The sequence below is a fragment of the Chlorocebus sabaeus genome, chromosome 18 (assembly GCF_047675955.1).
Source record: "Chlorocebus sabaeus isolate Y175 chromosome 18, mChlSab1.0.hap1, whole genome shotgun sequence".
In the NCBI taxonomy this organism is placed as follows: Eukaryota; Metazoa; Chordata; class Mammalia; order Primates; family Cercopithecidae; genus Chlorocebus; species Chlorocebus sabaeus.
The window spans coordinates 36,719,277-36,743,038 of NC_132921.1; the positions used below are offsets into that span (position 1 = coordinate 36,719,277).

Sequence of the window (23,762 nt, forward strand, 5' to 3'; positions counted from 1 at the left end):
TAACTTAGAAACACACACTGTACAAAATGTGGCCAAACTACTTTCCACTGATATAAAGCATTATTACTTCCTTTTTTTTTTTGAGACCCAGTCTAGTTTTGTCACCCAGGCTGCAGTGCAATGGCACAATCTCAGTTCACTGCAACCTCTGCCTCCCAGGTTCAAGCAATTCTACAGCTGAGATTACAGGCACCCACCACCACGTCCACCACTGCGTCCACCACCACACCCACGACTGTATCCACCACCACACCCAACATGCCCAGCTAATTTTTGTATTTTTAGTGAAGATGGAGTTTCACCATGTTGGTCAGGCTGGTCTTGAACTCCTGACCTCAAGCGATCCTCCTACCTCGGCCTCCCAAAGTGCTGGGATTACAGGCATGAGCCACTGTGCCCAGAAGCATTATTACTTCTTTGCAAAGTATTTGTATTAATACATATTAATAAATCCTTAAAAGACACTTGTTGGGCAAAACAAGTATTTATATATATAAAAACTGAAGTCCAGAGGAGAAACAACTGGTTCAAGGACAAACAGGCAGTTACCAGTCAAAAAAAAAAAAACAAAAAAAAAAAAATCAAAACTAAATCCAGGTTCTGTTCCAAAATTAGCCACAGTAAATCAATCAGGTCAACAAACAAGTGATTTTTCTGTAGTTCTAATCAAAGATTATGAAAGGAATCATTTAAGACAACAACAGGCCGGGCATGGTGGCTCACGCCTGTAATCCCAGCACTTTGGGAGGCTGAGGCAGGTGGATCACCTGAGGTCAGGAGTTCGAGACCAGCCTGGACTAAATGGTGAAGCCCCGTCACTATTAAAAATATAAAAATTAGCCAGGTGTGGTGGCTGGTGCCTCTAATCCCAGGTACTCAGGAGGCTGAGGCAGGAGAATGGCGTGAACCCGGGAGGCAGAGTTTGCAGTGAGCCGAGATCGCGCCACTGCACTCCAGCCTGGGTGACAGAGCAAGGCTCCATCTCAAAAACAAAAACAAACAAACAAAAAAAAGACAACAACAATCAGTGGAGTTCTGTCTCAATATAAAAAGTTCTAAACTATAACTCAATTTTTTATAAAACTCATTTTTCATAAAAGTAACTTTAGGTAGTGATTAAACTATTAGATAACTCATAAAACCAATGCATTTATAAATTAACTAGAAAACTATAATCTTTCAGCAACACTAAAGAAATTATACACTACATAAGCAGTCTCTCAATCCCCTTCTTCTCTTCTTAAATGTTCAGTGCTAGTACTTTCACAACAACAACAAAAAGGTTTAAATTAGAATGCTGAAAGTGTTGAGGAAAATACTGAAGGAGACTTGGAGGTATCGTGAAAGTTTTTCAAAGGTAATAGCATGGATTTTTTAGTGAATAAATACCACTTTAAAGAATAATCACAAAACTAAAAAAATGTAAGACAGGGACAGAGATTTTTTTTCCTGAGCTAACAGAGACAGAAACTAAAAGGGGTTAGAAAAGACAAATGAGAACTTACTGAAGAGCAATTAACAGGCTCACTCCACAGCAAGAAGCACAAGAAACAGTGGCAGCGCTGTGTATGAACAGCCAGCTCCACAGGGAGATTCAACAATTCCCTATCCAAGCTGCAAGGTCACTACCCAGAATTAAAGTGAGAGAAAGAACTGGCCAAAGAATATGAGCATATCTGGGTCATTTTTGCATATATTGGGCATTTTAATCCAAGAAATATGCCTGCTGAAACCTACCAACACCTACAATTAATGTTGTAAATGCTCTTATTTGTACTTCCTTCTGAGTAGGAAAGATGAATGACAAGCTATCCAAATTGTTTCGGGTATAAATGGCAGCATGGATAGTCACAATCAATCATTCAATGCCAGATGTCTCTGGTATGACCTGTTCTCCTCATCAGGGTCCACTACAAGGAAAACAGCTGCCAGGACACATGCATATTACACCATTAGAGAAGGGGAATGGGGAAGACCAACCTGCCTCTGCATTCAGCTCCTCTAGAAGCCCGGTGGTCCTCCAGGTAGCTCCTGTGTCCTGGCCGCCTACAGAATTATTGTGCTCTTGAACTACTGCAGCCGCCAATAAATTGTCCACATTTACCACTTCTGGCTCAGAGTTGGTGTCAGACATATCATAATGAGCTACAACTGGAGGTCCATCTAGGGAGGAAAGAAAATGTATACTTGTATCTAACGTGTGGGGTGAAAAATACTTCTGAAACTAGTAAGAGCCCTCTAATGTCAGTTGCCTTCATTATTCTATTTGATCAGAAAAGCTGCACTTTATAGATCTAGTATTTTGTACAAAATGTGAAAGTGAAAAAGATAATCCAAGCTTACAAAGATGATGGACACATTTTGGAAGGAGGAAAAGGAGTGTTACTATGAAGAACAGAAGACAAGACTATACTCAACAACGTTACACTGAATTCCTGTCATACTTTTAAAGAGCAAGATTAAGAAAAAAAGGATGACTCCACAGAGAAAGTGGAACTGATTTCTTAAAGGAAAAAACTGATGCAAATTATTAAAACCCAATTTATATTTTTTAAAAGAATGAATCTAGTTCTTTCTCTTACTGGGTAATATAAAAAGTCTCTAGTAGATTCAGAAAAGAAAATCAAATATATTTTGCTATGTCCTAAAGAAATAAGGTTAACACTAGAGCTCTTTGACTAATGTATCTATTTCCAGTAAAGTCCTTTTATAATAACAGGGATGTTATACACTTTATGACATTCTATTAAAAGACAACACAACAAAATCCATTTTCAGGATTTTGCTTTGGATATCTTATGAGGGATATTTCTATTTCCTTTTCCCTAAGAAAGACAACCAGCTCATACTCCAACTAAATGATATGCAGTCTTATGGGTGATTTTACAAGAAGATATTAAAGTTCTTACTGGAAGAGGTCCCTTCCACCCTCAAATCCCCCTAACTGGCCGAAAAAGGCAGCTGAGTTTCAAAGTAAATTTATTACACTGCAGCAATTCATGCTAAAATAAGTCAAAATTCATGCTTGTAGAATAGATACATGCTTTAAAATGCTAATTCTACCCCTTTTTTAAGAAAAACATTAACAGCAAAAAGCAAACATAAAGTTTCCCTTCAAGTAAGAAATCCCTCTACTACCCCTATTTTAATATAAAGCAGAAATAAAGGAATGCTGTTTTCTCCCCCAAAGGCTATTTATGAAGCGCAAGCAAACTATTTATTTCCATTAAGGTTTTTAAAATATCATCCAACAAATGAATATTAAACACACCTATTTTATGAAACTCTTGACTATGAAGGAATGCATATATGTCAATGAATCATAAAAATGTAACACAATGAAGTATTACTATTTTAATACAAATATCCATTGTGTCAATTGTCACTGAACAAAAACACACTTTGGGTAGTGACCCCTTAAAACTAAACTACCAAACCACAGGTTTATGTAGTAATATTTTTTAAATACAAAATGACCAAACATAAAAGCAAATGAATTGTTAGGTGCCACTGTATAAAGAACAGACATGTCACAATATGAAATTCTGACGATCAGGACAACTTTAGTTGACCACTTAAAAATAATTTCCAGATCCCCTTAAGGGGTAAATCAAGTTCAATGACCAAAACATTCAACAGTGTGGCCTTGGTATCAGTTGGTAATTGATTTGAGTTTAAGAAACTGATTCGTGTTTGAGGTTTTTCTTTTCTAAAAAAAAGAAAAGAAAGTTGCAATATTCTATGGCATTCTCGTCAGAGTTCAAAATGATTATTATGGAATCAAGATACTGTGTGATGTCCAAATACTTGGGTGCAGAAGATATGAGGGCCAAGTACAATATTGACTATTTGACCATATGTTCTATTTTTTAAGGGCTTTTTTTTAGGTGTTTGTAGTAAGTTATTTTAGTGAGTTATTTTAAAATTTATATGACTAATACCATTCAGAGCATCTTGCCCTCATATTCTCCACCCCATCCCCAAATTGAGGCAACAGGTCAATAGTCAAGTCAAAATTGTACCACTCCTACATGTATAATCATGCAAAAAAGTATAAGTGTATACATGCAGAGTGACATCACCTACCCATGAAAATAACTCGTCTGAAAGTCTTCATCAGTAGGAAATACAAGCATAAACTTGTTATCTGGCTTCATTCTTGTATCTTCCATATTTCCAAACAGCATACCTTATAACTTAGCTTAAATTTAGTATTCATCATAAACAGAGACAGCAATATTTTCATATATTACACTTAAAATTGAAAATAAATTTGATCACTGTCATTTTTCATTTCCAATATATTCAAACAATGACAAGTCAATACTATATAAATTTCAATAAAATAATGAAATGGTTGTCTTTCCAACTTTGTCTTCCAACAAGAAACCACAATTAAGGATCTTGTGTTCCAAGGTCATTTTATACTATCATTAGGAAATCAAACTTAAATAAGATTTGTTTAAAGCACTTGGGGCCAGGTGTGGTGGCTCACGCCTGTAATCCAAGTACTTAAGAGGCCAAGGCAGGTGGATCACTTGAGATCAGGAGTTTGAGACCAGCCTGGCCATCATAGTGAAACCCCGTCTCTACTAAAAATACAAAAAATTAGCTGAGTGTGGTGGCGTGCACGCCTATAATTCCAGCTACTTGGGAGGCTGAGGCACAAGAATCGCTTGAACCTGGGAGGCAGAGGTTGCAGTGAGCCAAGATCATGCCACTAAACTCCAGCCTGGGGAACAGAGCAAGGCTCTCTCTCAAAAAAAAAGCACTAGGCGTCAGGATTTGTACTCTGAGTTACTATACAAATATTAGCTAACTTAATGGTAACAATCTGTGATATTCTTTTAAAATGTGATTCTTGCTATACAGAAGTAAATGACAGGTAAGATTCTGCAGTTATTTTATCTGCTTTTTAAAAGAAATATCTCTTGAAGGAGGAAAAAAATCGCTGGGGAGGAGCTAGGAAAATTCAGCACATTAATAACAGAAGCTGACCGGGCATGGTGGCTGACACCTGTAACCCCAGCACTTTGGGAGGCTGATGCAGGCAAACCACTTGAGGTCAGGAGTTTGAGACCAGCCTGGCCAACACGGTGAAAACTCGTCTCTACTAAAATTACAAAAATTAGCCGGGTGTGTGGTTCATGCCTGTAATCCCAGCTACTTGGGAGGCTAAGTGAGGCAGGAGAATCGCTTGAACCCAGGAGACGGAGGTTGCAGTGAGCTGAGATCACACCACTACACTCCAGTTTGGGCAACAGAGTAAGATTCCATCTCAAAAAAAAAAAAAAAAACAGAAGCTGCTATCTATTTGACTCTATCAGTTCATTATAGGATAGAATAAACATGGGGATACTGCCCTTGCTCTCACATGATTATTCCTCTATGCTACTAAAACAACTGCATTGCTACAAAGAGACTGTTTTGATTTTCAAAAATATCAAAATTACTTCAAGTAAAGTTATACATGAAAACATTTCCAATTTAAGATTCAGTCATTAAGATAGGCACATTCCATGCTTACATTTAAGTTATCCAAGCTGCACATTCTCCCATCTGCCAGCTCTGATGTCTGTCACAATCTTAAAACATAAATTTCTAATACTGAACTTACTGGTTTTTCTATAATCATTAAAAGCATCTTTCTATAGAGGTAAATGTAACACCTCTGTGTTAAATAATTAATAACCATTCAATCTGTGGGTAACTCAGGTGCTATTTCTCCTCCTGATGAAATTCTTTTGAAATGTTTGCTCTTATAATGACAACACAGGGAAAGTTAAAGGTCAAAAACCCACCAATGACTGGGCACAGTGCCTCATGTCTATAATCCCAGTACTTTGGGAGGATGAGGCAGGAGGACTACTTGAGCCCAGGAGTTCGAGACTAGCCTGGGCAACACAGCAAGACCCCATCTCTATTATTAAAAAATTATAATATTTTAGAATTTTTTAAATATCTACCAACTACTTTTTATTTAAAAACATTAACTCATCCATTTTATGCTAGAAATGGGTTTGTACTGTCTCACTAAGCTTCTATACTACACTAAATAGGTTCTAACTTTTCAAATACCAAAATATAGATATATCTGTGTTGTCACATATTCCTGATACAGTGAGGTCTACCCCCTTATGACCTTAAAGCCTTCTGCATTGTTGCCATCAAATGTTTAATTTTATGAATTAGTTTCCTTTTCAAGTATGTTCTAAATCTCATTAGAAAATCTGAATCATAAAAACAAATCAAAACAAAACCTAACTTTTCCTTTACTATGTTCATCCCATGACAAATGCCCCTTTCCAGGTTTGATAATCAGAAGCACAGGATTTTAAAACTAAACAAACACTACTCTCATTTTACAGATGAAAATTTGAGTCCTAATTAGGTGAAACCACAATAGACTATAATTGTTCTCACTGCTGAAGGAAAGAAGAATATACAGGATGAGACTGGTGCTGCCAGCACAGGAACTACAGATTTTTGGCAGCAGACACAAGTTAAAGCCCTGCCTACTCCCTCTTAGCTACATGACCCTGGTAAACTATTTCACTAATCAGTGTCTTCACGGAGTTATGGTGAGGGTTTGTCTTCACGGAGTTATGGTGAGGGTTAAAGACAACGTTAACAAAGAACACAAAGGAATTTAAATAATGGTCCACTGCCCTGCCTTTCCATTATACTTAGCACCTGCCCTATTTTGTTGTTTGTTTGCTTACCTTTGCATGTATACTCTGCTGTACACCACTGGCATGCAAGAAGCTCTGAGGAACGTCAGTGCCTATGCCAGTGCCTGATGTTGATCACAGATGAACCCAACTCGGTAAGTAACTGCTTTGGCTAGGATTCATAGTTGAATAAGGTCATCACAAACGTGACTTTTGTATTTTTGTTTGAAGTGAAATGTCAGCTTACATGTATTCATAGAAAAATGTTTCAAAGCCAAATGGAAATTGCTCAGGATTAATCTACATTTAGCATCATCTTGCCTACAAGAGCACCTCCACTAACACAAGTGTTGTCACTCTCACATTATGAACGCTAACTAAATCCAGGAAACATGAATAATTCTCGTAACCCAGAGACACATGGGAATACCATTCCCCCTTCCCTTTCTATTGCTAAGTCTAAGGCACAAGGAAAGGTGGGGCAATGGACAAACACATGGTTGGCCCCTTTGACCCCCATTTCAATGTCTATGCAGCCATAGTAATATACAATAAAGCCTAGAAGAAATTCCCTTCTTCCTCTTTGCCATACCCAATCTCTCCAATCTCCTCACTAAAAGAAGAAAAAAAATCTGTCTTGTTGCTGTCAAAAGACCCTATGCCATCAAAGGACCCTAGGCCCTTTGATGGCCTAGGCCTGGTTCTGTTATCCACACAACACCAAGAGAAAGGAGGGGGTAAACATCATACTTAGCCTCAATCCAGATAGTGAAAAGCAAAAAAATCTTACACCTTATCTAGCCAAGGAATCTAAATACCGGGAATAAGGTGTGGGCATGAGGGACTGAGGGAAAGAGGCAAACCTCAAGAGCTACAGAAGGAAATTTGCATTTTAATAGAACCTACTCAAGAAAAAAAAAAAAAAGCAGTTTCATTACACATTAGAATATTTACCAAGATGAAAATGTATATTTACAAATGAGGCTAGGCACAGTGGTTCACGCCTGTAATCCAGCACTTTGGGAGACTGAGGTGGGTGGATCACTTCAGGTCTGGAGTTTGAGACCAGCCTAGGCAACATAGTGAAACCCCCGTCTCTACTAAAAATACCAAAATTAGCCCAGCAGAGTAGCACATGCCTGTAGTCCCAGCTACTCGGGAGGCTGAGGCAGGAGAATCACTTGAACCTGGGAGACAGACGTGGCTGTAAGCCAAGATCGCACCACTGCACTCCAACCTGGGCAACAGAGCGAGACTCCATCTCAAAAAAGAAAGAGAAAAAACAGTAATAAAAATACCAATCATCGCTTCTTGGCCTTTTGACTAAGATCAAGTGTAAAAATATCAATCAAAAAAATAGAAAATAAATGCAGAATAATTTGAAAAGAGAGCAGTCATTTTCAAAACATAAAAGAAGAATTTCATCAACAAAAGATAAAAATCTATAAAGGGCCATGTCCAGAAAAAAGCCTTAAATACCAAAAACTATGTATGTATTATTTTCTTCAGAATAACATCAGAAAATTATTTTAGTAAAAGGAAAAATGTCTAAGATAGGGCTACATGGAAATGAAATGCAGCAATATGCACTGAAACTTTATGTTTAGGAGTTAAGTCATTTTTAAAATAAAACCAAATGAATGTATTTTGTACTTTTTCCATTATACTCAATTATTAAAAATTTAAACTTTTTGTTATAGTTTCCAAGATGAAAATAAGATTTTAAGGATTAAATTTGTCCTTATACTGATAAACGTTACATCATTTTGTCCACCCAGGAAAGTTATTTATGATATTGATGAAGGGTTTACCATTTTGAAATGATCAAAAGAGGTAAAAGCAAAGATCCAAGATTATCAGAGTAATGGAAAAGCTGATCAAAAGAAAAAACAACTTAATGTGTCACCACTAACTATAAAGTTGTGAAGTCTCTGATTCAAGTGGTATTATTCGAAAGATAACTCAGGTAATTCATCTGGATATTTAAGAAAAGCTATAAATACAGAAGTGAGGCACCTGAAGAGGTCACCATCTTTCAATTTATCTGTTTCAGGGACAAATCCATAACCTACTGCTTTGAGGATTTAGATCCGCAGAGAAAAAAAACTAAAATATCTGTACTACATACAGCGAGAAAGAGCACAAAATTTAGATATATTAGCCACATCCCTATGTCTACGTACCCTGCTAAAGAGTCATTCATTCCACATTCTAGCCTTTTGATTTCTCCTTGAATCAGTCTAAATTTTGCTATTTTTTCAAATATTCATCAATTTTTAATAGGATAGTTTGGTAGGACATACAGTTTAAAGAAAAAAAAATCTTGACTTTTTATGTTCACAGTGGTATTCTTTTCTCAATTACCAAAAAACCTAAAAATAACCCCCCAAATATGTAAAATCTATTGTTATATTAACTAGAAACTAATATCATTTATTTCATTACAGAGAAGCAAGTTTCTTGATTCAGAAACACCTAATATGAATTAACTGGTAGGGAACCACATAACACCATCCTCAACAGAGTAACAGGAAACATTTCTTTTTCAAAATTTTTATTCATCTAGGTTACATGTCAAATGCACAGTGAGGTAAAGGATATTAAGAAAATGCAATAAAATAAAAACAGTAATTTCATAACATTCTTCCCAAATCTTAAAGTTATATTATGAATAAGACTTAATAGCCAAAGAATACACTTCTTTCTGGATTATTCCTTCACTTTTTATGATGTCTTCTATTTTACACTGTGGTAATCTAATATAACATGAGAATATCTACTCAATACTAGTAAACTAACAGTTTGGTTGCAATTTCTACTAACTTTCATAAACTTCAGAGGAAATAAAAATAGAAACCAGGGGGGAAAAATGAGTATAGAAACTTAGAAGTTATTCCATGTTACTACAATTCACAATCTCGTAACTTCTAAACAAATTAAAATGACATGTTTTTTTTATCTGTACTAGAATTAAGGGCATATGTTATTTCTGAAGAGGATTTTGAGAAAAAAATTTACTAAAATTGCTTTGACACTGTATTTTCTGACGTGGCATTCCATGAAATCTTTTTCATTGTACCCTCACTGTACTATTTAAATAATGTTTTTAAAGGAGAGACGAAAATCAATATAAGCTAAATAAAATATAAAAGGTACAACTAATTTAAAAGGCTACCTTTGTGTAAGATAACTTGCCCATAATTTGCTATTTTAAATAAATGATAACACAAAGCCTGTTTGCCATCTTTCTTATAACATTCATGTAACTGTATATCTTTATGCAAAGTCAGCTATATGTTAAAAATAAAAATTACCAGTAATATCAATTTATGGTACTTTGCTTAAAAAAGAATTCACTATATTGTTTATTTCATTAACAAACAGACTTAATACACTTTAAATCATTCTGCATACAACTTTGAAGAAATAAATCAGACTGAGCACTGTGGCTCACGCCTGTTATCCCAGCACTTTCAGGGGCTGAGGCGGGTGGACTACCTGAGGTCAGGAGCTCGAGACCAGCCTGGCCAACATGGTGAAACCCTGTCTCTACTAAAAACACAGAAAATTAGCTGGGCGTGGTGGCGGGCGCCTGTAATCCCAGCTACTTGGGGAGCTGAGGCAGGAGAATCGCTTGAACCTGGGAGGTGGAGGTTGCAGTGAGCCGAGATCGCGCCATTGCACTCCATCCAGCCTGGGCAACAAGAGTGAAACTCTGTCTCAAAAAAAAAAAAAAAAAGAAAGAAAGAAATCTTATGTAAACTGAGATATACCTAGACCCAGAGACTCTTGCTGTTAAATCTTAGTAACAGCAGGGAATGACAAAAGCAATACTCAAAATAAATTAGTTACTGTATATTCTTTTACTCGGTCTACTAGTGAGATTCAAAAAAAAAAAAAAAAAAGTCCCAAACCTTTAATCTTAAAAAGACATTTTTTATCAAGTTTAATTACCATAACTAGGTTTATATGTAGGCAACTTTTATTTTCTTACATACTGTTAGGAAGCAATAAACAGGTATTATATTAATAATCTGAATCCATTAGAAATCACTGTAGCAACTGTACAGTTATCTGCCTCCAGCCACTTGACAAGTCTAACATTAATGAAATTCAGTTATTTCAGAATTCTGAAGATGGGTACACACATGCATACACACATCCCTGAAACTAGGCTCATTTCTCTTAGTAAAAATCCAAACAAACAAAAAACTGATAATGCTTTCCCCTGGAGCTTTCCAAATAACAATCTGTATGCTACTTCTAATTTTAAAAAAAGTAAAACTTCATGTAAAATATTAAGCCTTAAGATTTTAACTTGACCTTGTTGTGCTCGAAATTAAAATTGTATGTGGGCTTTAAAAACTATGCTCGATTTTAATAATTCACAAAAAGTACAGATCAATATGATTAAGAGAGTTACTATTGTCTAATAAGTGGCTCAAATAACCAGATCACTCTAATCTGCTGGTTAAATTCTCTTAAGATGATTAGGTATCTAACGTCCTAGGACAGAGCTAGCACAAACTAGGCAGAAAGCAGGCTGTAGCTAGATTATCAAAAAACACATTTACCTTTAGTGAGAGGATAATGGCCTCTTAAATGCCAACTAAAGAGAAATACTAAAAGGAAGTATCAACATGTAACAACCAGTAAGAAAATTATAACTGTGGTAGTTAAAACTATAATTTGTTTCCTAACATTTCTCAAGTTACTTTTTTTACAATGTTTGGTGATTTTTTAAATGAAACATTTTTTAAAAGTCTGCAGCTTAATCCTTTTAATTCTCTCCCATGAAAACAAGAGAAAAAAAATTATCTGATGGATTAGACAAAGGGAAAATTCCATATGCACATATTAGAGAGATGCAACAGTCCAGACATGGGATTTTATTCTTAAATAAAAAAGCATTTCAACCATTTCTGGATTAGTGTTGTAGGCTGAAAGAGATTTCTTTCCAGCATTAACCTTTTATAGACTAAAAATAAATACAAACAGGACATGGTCCTTAACCTTCTTAAAATTCTAGGAAAATTAAGGGAATTCAGACGAAATGAAGGGAGGACCACTAGGGACTTAAACAATAGCTACATAAAAATGCTGTCACATAATCCAAAAGTAATTCCCACTTACTAGTATTATTAGTACTACACACGTAATCTTGAGAATACACACTGCCTCAGGAAAAGAGAATGCAATAACCTACACTAGTCAAGTAAAAAATATATATATTGAAACTACTTCACAGGCCAGGCACAGTGCCTCATGCCTGTAATCTCAGCACTTTGGGAGGCCAAGGCAGGCAGATCAACTGAGGTCAGGAGTTTGAAACCAGTCTGGCCAACATGGTGAAACCCCATCTCTACTAAAAACACAAAAATTAGCCAGGCCAGTGGTAGGCACCTGTAACCCCAGCTACTCAGTAGGCTGAGGCAAGAGAATCGCTTGAACCCAACAAGTGGTGGTTGCAGTGAGTAAAGATCGCGCCATTGCACTATGGCCTGGGCAACAAAGCGAGACTCCAACTCAAAAAAACAAACAAACAAACAAAAAAACCCTACTTCATAAGGCAAGGCGTGGTGGCTCGTACCTGTAATCCCAGCACTTTGGGAGGCCGAGGCTGGGGGATTCCTTGAGCTTAGGAGTTTAAGACCAGCCTGGTCAACACAGCAAGACCCCACCTTTGCAAAAAATAAGAAAATTAGCCAGACATGGTGGCACACACTTGTGGTCCCAGCTACTTGGGAAGATCACTTGAGCCTAGAAGGTTGAGGCTGCAGTGAGCCTTGACCGTGCCACTGCATTCCAGCCTGGGCAACAGAGCAACGCCCCATCTGGAAAAAATTAAAAAAACAACCCCAGCACTTTGGGTGGCCAAGGCAGGCGGATCATGAGGTCAGGAGATCGAGACCATCCTGGCTACAGTGAAACCCCATCTCAACTAAAAATACCAAAAATAGCTGGGCGTGGTGGCAGGCGCCTATAGTCCCAGCTACTCAGGAGGCTGAGGCAGGAGAATGGTTTGAACCTGGGAGGTGGAACTTGCAGTGAGCTGAGATAGTGCCACTGCACTCCAGCCTGGGCGACACAGCGAGACTCCGTCTCGAAAAACAACAAGTACTTCCCATATTGACACTTCTTTAAATGTCTGTAATATAAAAACAAAGTATGTTGAAAGGGGAATTTTTTAATTGCTCTACCTGGAAAAGGTGTAACCATTGTAAAGCAAAACCTATTGTTTTTCAAAACAACACTCCTTAAGACAGAGACGTATTACCTTCAAAGCACTCTGCAAAAACTGAAAATCAAGATAAAAATTTTCCTATATATGTTTCTGTTATAAATTATTCCTAAACTCTCCAAACCACGGGATGTTAAATTTTACTTTAGGATAAATTTTTAATATTTTGGTATAGGTTCTAAGAATTAAATCAGTGTATTCTGGCATTCCTTACCTTTCTGCCAAAACCTCTTTTTCTTCCTTTACTCAAAATTTTGTAGAAAAGGCTTTCCAAAATTATTAGTGTTCAACACCTTTTCAAATATTCAAAATATTATTCTTACCTTGAATATCAACTATTAATACCTATGTTTTAGGCCAGATGCGAATCCCACAGAATCCCAGCACTTTGAGAGGCCAAGGTGTGCAGATCACTTAAGCCCAGGAGTCTGAGGCCAGCCTGAACAATGTATCAGAACCCCGTCTCTACAAAATGTACAAAAATTAGCCAGGTGGTAGTCCTAGCTATTTGGGAGGCTGGGGTGGGAGGATTGCTTGAGCCTGGGAGGCAGAGGTTACAGTGAGACGAGACGGCACCTCTCTGCACTCCAGCCTAGATGACAGAGTGAGACCCTATCTCCCCAACCGCCACCAAAAAAAAAGCCTACCTATGTTTGTTAATTCCATTCCACTGAAATTTTTTTCTTAAAGGCAAAAAAAATCTACAGAGCTCTTGCCTGATTATCCAATAACAATAAAAATTAGAATGGATCCAGTCAATACAACACTAGCAATAAGTTGTCTATGTTATTCTTTAAAAAATTAACCTTTTCTATCTTAAAATGCATTTCAAAGCATGCTTAATATATTAAGTATTATATCATAAAACAACAAAGAAGCCTGTTAAGTGCTTGAAGCAGTTTACACATGCATAGAAAAGTAGTCTTTAACATGATGAAATTAAATTAATATTTTCTTACATCTAAAAATCTATGTCTAATGAAAATCTGGGATTCCAGGAAGAAGGTGAAAACAGAACTTCCCTGAAAATACCTAAACTTCAAGTAAAGACTGTAGATTCATTAAAATTCATTCAGTCATCCAAAACCAATATGTTCTTCCTGTTGATGTAAAACTTAATTTAAAAAAAATCTGTTTCGGGAAATAGTTAACCAATGTTGCACTATCATTTCAGAGAGAAACCCATCAGTTACAACAAACTCTTATATATTTTACAGTGAAAAATCATACTAACATTATTTATTGTAAGTTGCTCCCGGTGTTCAAACCTTACCTCTACTGGTCAAATATTAAGTTCAGAAAATCTAAAAATCATTACACAAAAAAAGAAGAGATCGACCAGGCACAGTGGCTCATGGCTATAATCCTAGCACTTTGGGAGGCCAAGGCAGGCGGTTCACCTGAGGTTGGGAGTTCAAGACCAGCCTGACCAATATGGAGAAACCCCATCTCTACTACAAACACAAAAATTAGCCAGGCATGGTGGCGCATGCCTGTAATCCCAACTACTCAGGAGGCTGAGGCAGGAGAATCACTTGAACCCAGGAATCAGAGGTTGCGGTGAGCTGGGTTCACGCCACTGCATTCCAGCCTGGGCAATGAGAGCGAAACCTCATCTCAAAAAATGAAAAAAAAGACTGCTAGTCATATATATTTTATATATATCCTTGTACAAGGATGTATATATCCTTAAACAAAAACTGAACACAGAAGTAAGTCATCCCCAAAGTTAACTTCCAATTCTCATAAAACCAGTTCTAAAATGAGAAAAACAAATAAAGCAGCAATTTTCAATTTTTCAATTCAAAACCAGAAAAGGAAAAAACCTGGTTCAGTCTATTACTGGTAATTTACAAGTTACAAACATGTGGATATAGAACTGAATCAAAACAAAGTGGTGACATATTTTCTGAGTAACGTTACTAACAAATAATTGAGAGACATATCGAAGATCTTGATTGTTTATATGAGACTCTAAATATACCACCTATATTTCCTCTTAAAAAACACAAGCAGAATTCGGTTTTTTTTCCTAAGTGGCAACTTCATTAAATAAAATGAACCTTTTTCATATTGATGTTATTATAAATGTGAAAGACTAATTTCCTCTCAAAAATAAATCCAGGCCAGGCGCAGTGGCTCATGCCTGTAATCCCAACACTCTGGGAGGCGGAGGCAGGTGGATCACCTGAAGTCAGGAGGTTGAGATTAGCCTGGTCAACATGGTGAAACCCCCGTCTCTACTTAAAATACAAAAATTAGCTGGGCATGGTGGTGGGCGCCTGAAATCCCAGCTACTTGGGGGGCTGAGGCAGGAGAACTGCTTGAACCCAGGAGGCAAAGGCTGCAGTGGGCCAAGACCACACCATTGCACTCCAGCCTGGGCAAGAAGAGCGAAACTCCATCTCAGAGGAAGAAAAAAAAAAAAAAAGTAAATCCAGTGGAAAACCCAATTTTAAAAAACCACTTAGTATCAGCAAACTTACATATTCCTATTGAAGACTGTCATCCTAATTTAGCTGTGTCTCACATTATTACTAGAAATCTTTAAAAGATAAAATGCCAGCATTTACCAATCCCAGGCTGCACATAAAAACATGTATCATGTTGCAAGACCTTCAATCCTGTGATATTTTCTATCTTTTGACACGCTCTATGAGTTCTTTAACATAACTAAGGTCCATTTATTTTTAATTTGAGGACTGAAAACAAAATTAAACTGGTAGTACATTCACTAATAAATTTAGTCACTAGCAATTTAAAACCCCACCCAATACATACCCTTGATATAGTGACCATTTTATCTTTATCCTCTACAGGTACCCTTTACATCAGGGTACCAAAAATTCCACTGGCTGATGCCTACCAGATTACCGCCTTGGGGACTGAGCTTTAAATTAAAGCTCAAAATAAAAATCCATCTCCATGTCAATGAAAAATACTATTTTTTCTCATGCATGAAATCAAGCTGCAGTCTAATCTGTTTTCCCTACATTATCTTGAATAGTAGGCACATAGCAAATATTTGCTCAAAACCGTATTGTGTTCTTCTGCATACAAGTGATACTGAATTCATGAAAAACTAGCAACAAATTAGATTATTAAATGACATGTGGAATAATTACATAAAAATGTTCATGGAGTACATTCACAGTTAACTACGATCTTCACAGTTAACTATGAGGTCCCCCAATTAGAAGCAGAAGTCAACAGCGTCTGTACAGAGTAAGTGCTAAGAGATTCTCAAGGAATTAACCATCTACCTATTTAGGTTCACTAAAATTTCCAGTATTTTGTTTTATTTATATTTTTGCTAAAAAGCAAAGAAGAGGATGGCTCCTACTATTGTATAAATATGGTTCTATGTTCCAACCATACATAACAAAACTCAAGCTAAAATGTATCCAATTCTGGGGCTTTCTGTCGCAAATACCTAATTTTTAAAAAGAAAGCTGTTTTTTACTGCAGCTTTTAAAACATCATCAGGGCTGGGCTTGGTAGCTCACGCGTGTAACCCCAGCACTTTGGGAGGCCAAGGTGGGCGGATCACGTGTTCAGGAGTTCAAGATCACGAGGTCAGCCTGGCCAACATAGTGAAACCCTGTCTCTACTAAAAATACAAAGAAAATTAGCCAGGCATGGTGGCGGGCTCCTGTAATCCCAGATACTCGGGAGGCTGAGACAGGAGAATCGCTTAAACCCAGGAGGTGGAGGTTGCAGTGGGCCTGTGGGCCAGTGGGCTGAGATCACGCCATTGCACTCCAGCCTATGCAACAAAGCGAGACTCTATCTCAAAAAAAACCCAGCAACATCATCAAAAGAAACTTACAATGGGCAAAAGCATATTATTTCTCACACAATCCAAAATGCAGATTGTCAATACAATTCATTTTGTGATAGATTCAAAGGTTGTTAGGTAATATTCCCATTTCCAGCAACGTTAACTAGAAAATTGCAATTATACATCTTCGGGAACTCTGACATACTGTCAACATTTGGACAAGTCATGTAAGAACCAAAGGGCTGCTGTGGCAGTACTTGGAAATCAGGCATCTGCCATGTAAGCACTTGATGGGTGATAAGGAAAATTCTTTGGCCAACTAGTTGCATTTAGGTCCCCTGGGTTCGAGTAGCTGCTTGTTCTCTTTGCCAGTGTCAGGGTAAGTTACCTTTTCCATCCACATGTGGAACTTCTCTGTCTGCCTCTGCATCTTGGAAAAACAGCTCCTGGCCTCTTCTAGGACACTGCCTGTGCAGTTCCTATCACACAGCACCCCTGTCAAGTAATCCTGTAACTTCCCTGGGCGCTCCTTCAGATCCCCCAGCATGACCGAAGGCACCTTTAAAGACACTGAGGCCATTTCATAAAACATTATTGCTTCAGAAATTGTATTTTTATTAAGACACACTTACTCAGGAAAATGACATAAGCATTGCTAAGGAGAGCCTGATAGATCTAGCATTCATAGGTAGTGATTAAATTCATTAATCAAAGCCACTAATTCCAAATAAATAATGAAATAATATTATTTTTCATAGCTTTAATATATCTACCTGGCAGCATGTATTCTGTTACTACACAGGCTGAATACAACTGACTGAATCTGTAACAGTAGTTTCCAACCTTTGCTGAACAATAAGAACTGGAGAGGCTTAAATACCAAAACCTAGGGTGGCTCCAAGGCACCTAAGATTTGTTTCGGTTTAAGCTCCCCAGGTGATTTTTAATGTACATCCTTAGTTGAGAACTACTGCATTCTTGAGTACTTTAACTCCTTTCACTTTAAAATTCTACAAAGTTGTTTTGTCAGCTGGCCCATACTCAATCATTATACAATCACTCTCAGGTGATGATTCTTACCACACAAAAGATCCGTTTTAATTTTTTTTTTTAATTCTTAAGGAAAACCACATGAAGGAGATGATACGGAATACCTCTGGGTCAGCTTTTACAAACTGGTCTGTGTAAAGTGTTAAAATGCACACACAAAACAAAATGTAGTTAAGTTTGGGATATACTACAAATCACATCCTTCCCGCTGGAGAGCACCTTCATTAATGGCTGAAGCGCCCTGAGGTTTAAAACAAATGACATCTGTTAACACATAATCCAGCACTTTCCAAACATCTGAACATGTGTACAACTATTAATACCCAGTAGCACAGTGGTCCAGTTTAGGATATGGTCCCATACATATATAATTTCATCCTTGAACTAGGCTAGATCATCTTTGGTTTGGGTCCCCTATAGTTTAGGTCTCTAATAAAACTATACTGAACTCTTCATTCTAAGGGATCTAATAAAAATGTTACTTCCTCAGATCATTCTTGACTACACTAACTAAAATAGCTTTTCTACCCCATTCCTAGTCAATCTTTATCTCTTATATCCTGCTTATTATTCACATCATATATCCTTACCTGATAGCATATGATGAATTCATTTATCGTCTCCTCATGAAAGATTAAGTTCCATGACAACAGAGACTTCTCTCACTGTAGTATCCCCAAAGCCATGGACTAGGTGCTCAGATACTTGCTGAATAAAAGAATGATTGATGGAATCAATCAATCTTGGCCTTATGCCATCAACCTACATCGAGAGTCTTATAAATAATGCTCTTATGGAATGCTCTATTGAGTGTTTGTTAAACTAATTTGTGAAAACATGGTTTGCTTTATCACAAAGTGACCTTTTATGAAGATGCAAAGAGAAGTTTCCCATGTCTCACTATCAAATACAACTGTGCTTCTCCTAGATAAAAAAGAATTTTTAATTCAGTCAGGCCACCTATTTTCAATGCCTAAAAGGCTGTGAGACAAACATTTAGCCCAGTTCTACCTAGCAAATAAAAACCTCATGAAATCGGTCACCAACCTCTAATTTCATATTATTCCTTTTCCTCTGATTACTCCATCCCCTATGCTGTCCTCACTTTTTAAAAAAGTTTTGTTTATATGAAAACTCCCTCAAGAAGGACATGACTTTCCCCAAAGGTTAGTATGTTTAGCTTATGGGAAAAAAGACTAAATGAAATTTAAAGCTTAACTTCCTTTAAGCCCCATTATCGGTGCTGGGCAAACTGAAGCACAGGACAGGAAATCAGATGCCTCCTTTGATCTGCTTTAGATTCTCGCATTATTTATTTCTCAATGAATACTAAAAATGGGTATTTAAAAGCTGAAAATGATATAAGAACATTTATGCTGGGGGCAGTGAGGTAAGTTGTAGCCTCATAAAGTTCTTACAAGCAATAATCACTGATAAGCAAGACATCCTGAGGCCTTAAAAACAGGGACCAATGATGCATTTATCAAAACTCACAGAACTTACAACACCAAGAGTGAACCCTAACAGTAAACTACAGACGTTGGGTGATAATGATGTGTCAATGTAGGTTCATCGTTGTAACAAATGTCCATTCTAGTGCAGGATGTTGATAGTAGGGGAGGCCATGGCTATATGGGAGAAGGGGGTACATGGGAACTCTCTGTCTCCTCTGCTCGATTTTGCTGTGAACTTAAAACTGCTCTAAAAGCAAAATCTATTTAAAAACAATGACAAAAAAAAAGGGACCACATTCTCACCTTAAACACACACATGCTCTTTTATTAACACTAAGATATACCTTATTTTGAGAAAAAGATTTTATGCTTTTCCTTTTACAAAGTTAATATAGGCACTCACTTTAGGAAATAAGAAAAGCAGGCCAAAAATAGTATCTTGGTGCTTTAACACGAGAAACTGCCAAAGGATACCCACCAGTAAGACTTTAAAGCTTAATTAAGTTAACATCATCCAGACCTTGTAGCATATAGAAAACCACATTTAGACATTGCATGCTTTTCAAATAATCGCTTAAATGAAGTAAAAGAGGGCACTTAATGCTTGTTAATTAACATAGAACTGTGCTGTGATTTATAACTAATGTAATTTCAAAAAAACCAGACTCCACTGTTTAGAACTTGATAACCATTAGCAGTAAGAGAACTTAATTGAATCAGACTACCAGTTTCACAGTGATTTTCAGATATAGGAGACTTAACGTATCATTGCTTAACTGAGCGGTTCTGAGCCCTAGCTACTCAGTGTCATCACCTAAGGCTGATCGTATAAATGTCATCAGTTTTAAAGCTGATGCCTGGGGTCAGACTCTAAAGACTCTGATTGAATGGGGCTAAAATGGGGTCTGCACATCAGACGTTTTAAATGCCACCCAGCTGATTCTAATACATAGCCAGATTGAAAACCGTATGTATTTTACCCACCTGATTTGCATTTACCAAGCTGAAAATAGACAGTTTTTACCTGATTATTTTGTGTCAGTGTTTTGCTATCAGTGTATTTTGTGAGTCTCTTAAATAGCTACCAAACTACAACCAGATTACAAAAGGCTTAAAATAGCTTTTAGCCACTGAAATCATTTGATATTCAACCTAGGAAAAAGATCAATTACTCCGCTTCCTGGATTTACTATGTGGGTTTGGGATCTTCAACCATGACTCCTCCTCACTGCCTTATATTTAAAATTTGCCAAGCAATTAAATCCCCAAAAGGTTAAAAGGCCTCAAAAATTAGTAAGAAAAAACACATGTCAGAAGAAAAATGTGCAACGAATATGAACAGACTTTACCAAACGAATACAAATCGCTAAACATTTTTCAGCTTCAGTAGTGATCAAAGAAATGCAAATTAACATCAAAATACCATTTTTTTTTTTAATAGAGTCTTGCTGTCAACCAGGCTGGAGTGCAGTGGCGTGCCTCAGCTCACTGCAACATCTGCCTCCCAAGTTCAATCAATTCTCCTGTCTCAGTCTCCCGAGTAGCTGGGATTACAGACACATGCCACCACGCCTGGCCAATTTTTTTTTTTTTCTCCCCATAGAGATGGGGTTTCACCATGTTGACCAGGCTGGTCTCAAACTCCTGACCTCAGGTAATCCATCTGCCTCAGCCTCTCAAAGTGCTGGGATTACAGGCGTGAGACACCACATCGGCAAGATATCACTCTTCTATCAAATCAGCAAGCTTTTTAAAAAAATTAATATTCCACAGCAAGAATACAATGCATGAACACTCAAGCTCCTGGGTGAAATAAACTTATTTTTGTTTTTATTTGGATTTTTTTGAGACAGAGTCTTGCTCTGTCACCCAGGCTGGAGTGCAGAGGCTCAATCACAGTTCACTACAGCCTCTGCCTCCTGGGCTCAAGCAATCGTCCCACATCAGCCTCTGGAGCAGCTGGGACTACAGGCACGTGCTGCTATGCCCAGCTAACTTTTGTTATTTCTAGTAGAGATGGGGTTTCACCATGTTCACCAGGCTGGTCTCGAACTCCTGGCCTCAAGTGAACCACCTGTCAGCCTCCCAGAGTGCTGGGATTACAGGCGTGAGCCATTGCACTCAACTTAATTATTTTTTAAAAGCAGTATGGCAGTATGTGGTCAAGAGCCTTAAGTGTTCATACCCTTAACTCATAACAGCAAAAACTTAAAAGAGCCCAAAGGACCAACATTAGGGAAGTTATTTTTATGATTAGCTAAATTATTCAAAATCCGTATGTTCTAGGGAGAATATTTAGTGCTCTAGTTAAACGCTCAAAATGCAATGCTAAGAAGGAAAGGATGACATACACAATATCCAGACAAATTTTGTTATATACCATGGAAGACAACATATTCAAATGTTAACAAAAGCAGAATTATGGGTGATTTTAATTTTCTACTTCACATTTTTCTATTTTCAAAAATTTCTACAAATAATTTGTCACTTAAAAATTTTTTTTAATTTTTAAGCAAGAGTTAACTGATCAAGTATAATAAGTATAATTATCTCTACCAGAGAAAAACTATGAGTTAAGATGATAGCTTGTCATGATGCAGCTCACTGCATTAAATATGTATGGGTGGGTAATGAGTGCTGAGATCCTGTCTTGAAGTGGGGCTGAGCTGGTCTAGCCTGGCTGCATGGAGTGAGAATTCAAGTAAACTTAGACAGCTGTCCTCAGTACCCTCAACGACATTCTCCAAAAGAAATCAGATTTTCAAAGGCAAACCAACCAAGACAACTCACTCTTACCTACCATGGGGTGTATTATTTTTGGAACCTCAGTGTGAATAGGCATTTAACCACAAAGCAGGTCATTAAAGACAAGATAAAGGTACCCTGTATGGAGGTCCACTCTGCTAAATATTTATGAAAAACAGTTACTGGAAAAACTTTTCCCCACTGACCATGTATACCCATGCAAGTATGTTAGTATGTTCAGAAAATTAACTTTTTCAAACTGAATGAGGGCTAATGTCCATTATTTACATTAAAATCAAAATCCCTCCAACTACAGATTTTATAGAGCTAGTCTCAAAACTGACTTTACAGAGAAACTTCCCCCCCATTAAAAGTAATGCTCTAATCATAAAATTGCAGAGAATGATCAAAGCACAAAAAGATAATGCATAAGGAAACCACTTGATAATGGCTGGGCGCAGTGGCTCACGCCTGTAATCACAGCACTTTGGGAGGCCAAGGCAAGTGGATCATGAGGTCAGGAGATCAAGACCATCCTGGCCAACATGGTGAAACCTCATCTCTACTAAAAATACACAAAAATTAGCTGGGCATGGTGGCACACGCCTGTAGTTCCAGCTACTACGGAGGCTGAGGCAGGAGAATCACTTGAACCTGGGAGGCAGAGGTTGCAGTGAGCAGAGATCGCACCACTGCACTCCAGCCCAGCGACAGAGCAAGACTCGGTCTCAAAAAAAAGAAAGAAATCACTTGATAAAAGTCTTGATATTCAAGATAACCATCACATAGTACTTTTACATGAATTCACTATAAAATATTACAAATTTACTATAAAATGCCCTTTACTCATCTCTAAGTCTCCCAAATGAAAGTACTGCCAGTATTATTTTGATATGATACCTCCAAACAGATCCTTAAAACATCAATATATTTCCAAAACCTTTAAGGAGAGATGATCTAGTGCCGACACTAAGCTGCCTGTCAGTTAATTAACTGCTGACTTTAAAAATCATCATAAACATCTGTTGCCCAGATATCAAACTCAAAGTACGATCGTGCACTATACTGGTCTGCATTATTAATTACTTGCACTCTCTAAAAGAGAAAATGCATTAACAGTTACAATTATTTGACATAACATTTAGGATTAAGGTATTAGGATATCCTAATAGGAATTATTTAAGATAACACCTTCAACTTTTAAGCTGAGCCCAAAAAAAGCTTATAGAGTATTTTCTGAATTACTAAATGGGTTGCACCTTAATGAAAGAGGATGGCAATAATTGGTTTTTACTTTTCCACTTGGTTTCCATTCTGTGTAAACAGCTGAATTAACGTTCCAACATCCAAGAGATTCTGTTAGGCCCATCCAGCTTAAGTTCACCTGAATGTCCATGTTGTTGAACTCAAGTCAGTTCATAATTTATCCTACCTTTACAATTTATGCAACTTTTCGACAACTGCTCTTACTATAACGTTGAGTGTGCCTCCTCTCTTCCCCAAAGTCATAAGGTGACTCAGGAAACTGAAAGATACATCACTGTTACATTAAAAATTCACAATGTCACAATTTTTCAAGAGACAACAATATGGACAATTGAAATGAAATTCCTAATATTTGAACTCTAGGTTGTTCCGTCTTTGCTGCTTTGCATAATTCCAGTAAAGATCATTCATACCTGTCTTATGGGAATGGCACCTCCCAAAACTGCCAGCACACACACAGGCAGTCATATACAGTGGTCCTATACCTCGATCTACCATTTGATTCTCCAGGATTACCTTAGGAAACTATATTTCAAAAGCCACAAACTTACTAA

General features: G+C 37.3%; 1 protein-coding gene across 4 annotated transcripts in view; it reads right to left on the minus strand.

Annotated features, from left to right (window-relative positions):
• ARK2N (arkadia (RNF111) N-terminal like PKA signaling regulator 2N) overlaps window positions 1-23,762 on the minus strand; it is a 97,766-nt gene that overhangs the window by 24,869 nt on the left and 49,135 nt on the right. For 2 of the 4 annotated variants that reach the window (XM_007974143.3, XM_007974142.3), the window contains exon 3: window positions 1,981-2,163. The exons of the other annotated variants lie outside the window; for them this stretch is intronic. In XM_007974143.3, coding sequence (XP_007972334.1) covers window positions 1,981-2,163 — 183 coding nt within the window. The remainder of the gene's footprint in view (window positions 1-1,980; window positions 2,164-23,762) is intronic. 4 annotated transcript variants of the gene reach the window in all.